The 2,982-nt window shown below is 59.5% G+C and overlaps 1 protein-coding gene across 1 annotated transcript; it reads left to right on the top strand.

Moving 5' to 3' along the window:
- Positions 1-322: 322 nt before the first annotated feature.
- Positions 323-2,295, top strand: LOC114030815 (protein odd-skipped-related 1). Its single transcript, XM_027845715.1, has 2 exons — positions 323-984; positions 2,008-2,295. The coding sequence occupies exons 1-2, from the start codon at positions 323-325 to the stop codon at positions 2,141-2,143; spliced, it is 798 nt and encodes a 265-aa protein (XP_027701516.1). The 3' UTR covers positions 2,144-2,295.
- Positions 2,296-2,982: the final 687 nt, after the last annotated feature.

Raw genomic sequence — 2,982 nt, 5'->3', positions numbered from 1 at the left:
TTTGGAGTCCCCAGATCTCTAAAGTCCCTAGTCTCGAAATCCCAGGGACGACGCAAACCTGGCATCGTCGATCTTGGAGCTCGCTTTGGGCACTGTCTGACCATTTCCAGGGGAATGAGGGGATGGGGATCTTTGCTCTGACTGGTCATTTCCGACGGGGTTCTTTGCTTCTCTTTTGTCCTAACAGTCCGGGATGGAGGCGGCGAGGGGACGAGGGGTAGATAAGCCTAAGAAGAGGCCCAGCACTGAATTTCTCTTCCCCCCTCTTATTCCCGTCCTTTTCTCTTTCGCCCCTCAGGTTGGCAATTGTGTCGCTACCGCCATGGGCAGCAAGACCCTGCCGGCTCCCGTGCCCATCCACCCGTCGCTTCAGCTCACCAACTACTCGTTCCTGCAGGCTGTGAACGGGCTGCCAGCTGTGCCCTCGGATCACGTGCCCAACCTGTACGGCTTTAGTGCCCTGCACGCTGTGCACCTGCACCAGTGGACCCTGGGCTACCCTGCCGTACACCTGCCGCGCTCCACTTTCTCCAAGGTGCCCGGCGCCGTGTCCAGCCTCGTGGACGCCCGCCTGCCGTTACCTGCCTTCCCCTGGTTCCCGCACGTTATTCAGCCCAAGCCTCAGGACGGGGGGGCTGGCGGGCCGCCGCTCAAGGCCAAGCCGCGCTTCGACTTCGCCAACCTGGCTTTGGCCGCTACCCAGGAGGACCCGTCCAAGCTCGGCCACGCCGAGGGCCCTGGCTCGCCTCCACCCGGGCTCAGCGCCCTGCTCGACGTGAGCAAGCTGTCGCCGGAGAAGAAGCCCACCCGGGGCCGCCTGCCCTCCAAGACCAAGAAGGAGTTTGTCTGCAAATTTTGCGGTCGTCACTTCACCAAGTCCTATAACCTGCTGATTCACGAGCGAACGCACACGGACGAGAGGCCCTACACTTGTGACATTTGCCACAAGGCGTTCCGGAGACAAGACCACCTCCGCGACCACAGGTGAGAGGGCGAGCAGGGGTGAGAGGGAGACCAGAAGTGAAAGCCTGGCCCCCGGCGCCGGAGTCCAGGTTTAAGCCACACCCTCGCTTTCCCAAACGACCCACCCACCAACTAGCGGGGACCCCAGGAGGGCTACAGAACCGGCGAGCTGGGGGCCAAGGTTGGAGGGCAATGGCATGATCTGGAGTCAGGAGTCCTGGCTTTGACTCCCGTCGCTGCCACTGGAGAAAGATTAATCTTTGGGGACAGGTCATCTCCTCCCTGAGCTCAGGCTCCTCCGCTGTCGAACACCCTGAACATAAGAATAGAGGAACGCAGAGAGCCTCCAAGGGAAAGGGGGAGGGCTTTGCTCCTGTCCTCCAGAAGTTACACTTTTAGCCCCAAAAGGAAGATAGAAGCTCTTCTTGGCTCCCTCCCAACCTGTCCTCTGGCTATCTGGCTTAAGCTGGCGCCCTGAGGCACATTCTGCAGAGCTGAACCTCTCAGCCTGATCTCCAGACTTCGGGCCCCGCAGCTCCAGCCCCTCAGCCGATGTCCGTTGGTTTTATAATAATCATTAGCCAGATGCTGCCCCACTCCGAGAACCTGTTGNTCTGCAGAGCTGAACCTCTCAGCCTGATCTCCAGACTTCGGGCCCCGCAGCTCCAGCCCCTTCAGCCGATGTCCGTTGGTTTTATAATAATCATTAGCCAGATGCTGCCCCGCTCCGAGAACCTGTTATTAAGCACGTCCCTTCCAGATTTGGTTAATGAACGGGGGTCCTTATCCCAGTCTCCGGATATAGGACATCAGGTCTCCCTGGCCTGGGTTTCCAGGTTTTCTTTAACTGTCCTAGCTCGTTTGGCCTCTACCCCAGAGCGTCCCCTCTAGCCCCCGACGCGGGATTCTGCTAGTATTTTGTGGTTTTTATAAGGGTTGGGAGACGGGAGGCAGGCGCGGGCGCCAACGAAAGAAGCTTACACAGTTAAAGCCCCTTCGGATTTTGCCAAGGTTTAGAAATAGCTTCTTTTCTTTCCCGCGCAGGTATATACACTCCAAAGAGAAGCCCTTCAAGTGCCAGGAATGCGGGAAGGGATTTTGCCAGTCCAGGACTCTAGCCGTCCACAAGACGCTGCACACGCAAGTGAAGGATCTCAAAGTCAACAAAATCACATGCTGAAGGCCCGCGCGCACCAGGGCCCATCGGCAGAACTCGGAGGAAGTAGCCTCCGCCCCTGGTCCCAGGCAAGAGCCCGAGACCCCTTAGCCTGGAGCAAAGAAAGGCGGTGCCAGCCACTGGCAGGGCCGGGAGCGAAGGCCGGGCTCTGCCTCCCTCGGACACTCACGCCCAGGCTCCAGGGGCTCCAAGGGGCGCTCACAGCACCGACCGGCCCGGCCTGGCCGCGGGCCTGTGGTTGTAGGGGCGGAGGCCAGTCCACTCCCGGCCTGGACTCAGAAACTTTGCGCCAAGAGGTGGAGCTCAAGGGTCGGCCGCCAGGCTCAAGTGGGAAAGGGCTTCCAGCCACCGCCGAAGCCTCTGGCTCCTCCCCCCAGTGTTACTGTGGCATTGTTCCATTGTTCCAGAGTTCCGTGGTTGCTGCGTTACTTACTTGCTGTTACGTGCTTGCAGCGCTACACTGTCGCGGCATTATATTACGTTACAAACTTTCTCTGTAAGTTTCCTTTCTGGGCAAATTTCTCTTTTCCTCGCCCGAGTGTGCCTAGAAGTGGCCCACGGCGAGTGGCTGGAGAAAGAAGCGAGGTTAGGGAGAGGGGAGAGGGTGCTCCAGAGCGCCCCTTTGCAAACTCTAGCGGCCCCAGGACCCCAGGGGATGCTGCACAGCTGGCTTGCATTGGAACACCCCAACCAGCTCCACAACCTCTAACAGGAACCATCAGATTTGGAGGGCTGCCCTGTGGGGTGCTGCAGCGGACCGACCCTCCCTTCTCCACCTCCCCGATCGCCCAGCCTGGGAACTCTCTCAGCCCTCGTCCTGGGAATTCGGGAGTGCTGGTCCA

Source organism: Vombatus ursinus, unplaced genomic scaffold, assembly GCF_900497805.2.
Source record: "Vombatus ursinus unplaced genomic scaffold, bare-nosed wombat genome assembly UNPS02015013.1, whole genome shotgun sequence".
Classification (NCBI taxonomy): Eukaryota; Metazoa; Chordata; class Mammalia; order Diprotodontia; family Vombatidae; genus Vombatus; species Vombatus ursinus.
Note: the sequence above shows the minus strand (reverse complement) of the source record. Positions and strands in the feature narration are given on the sequence as shown.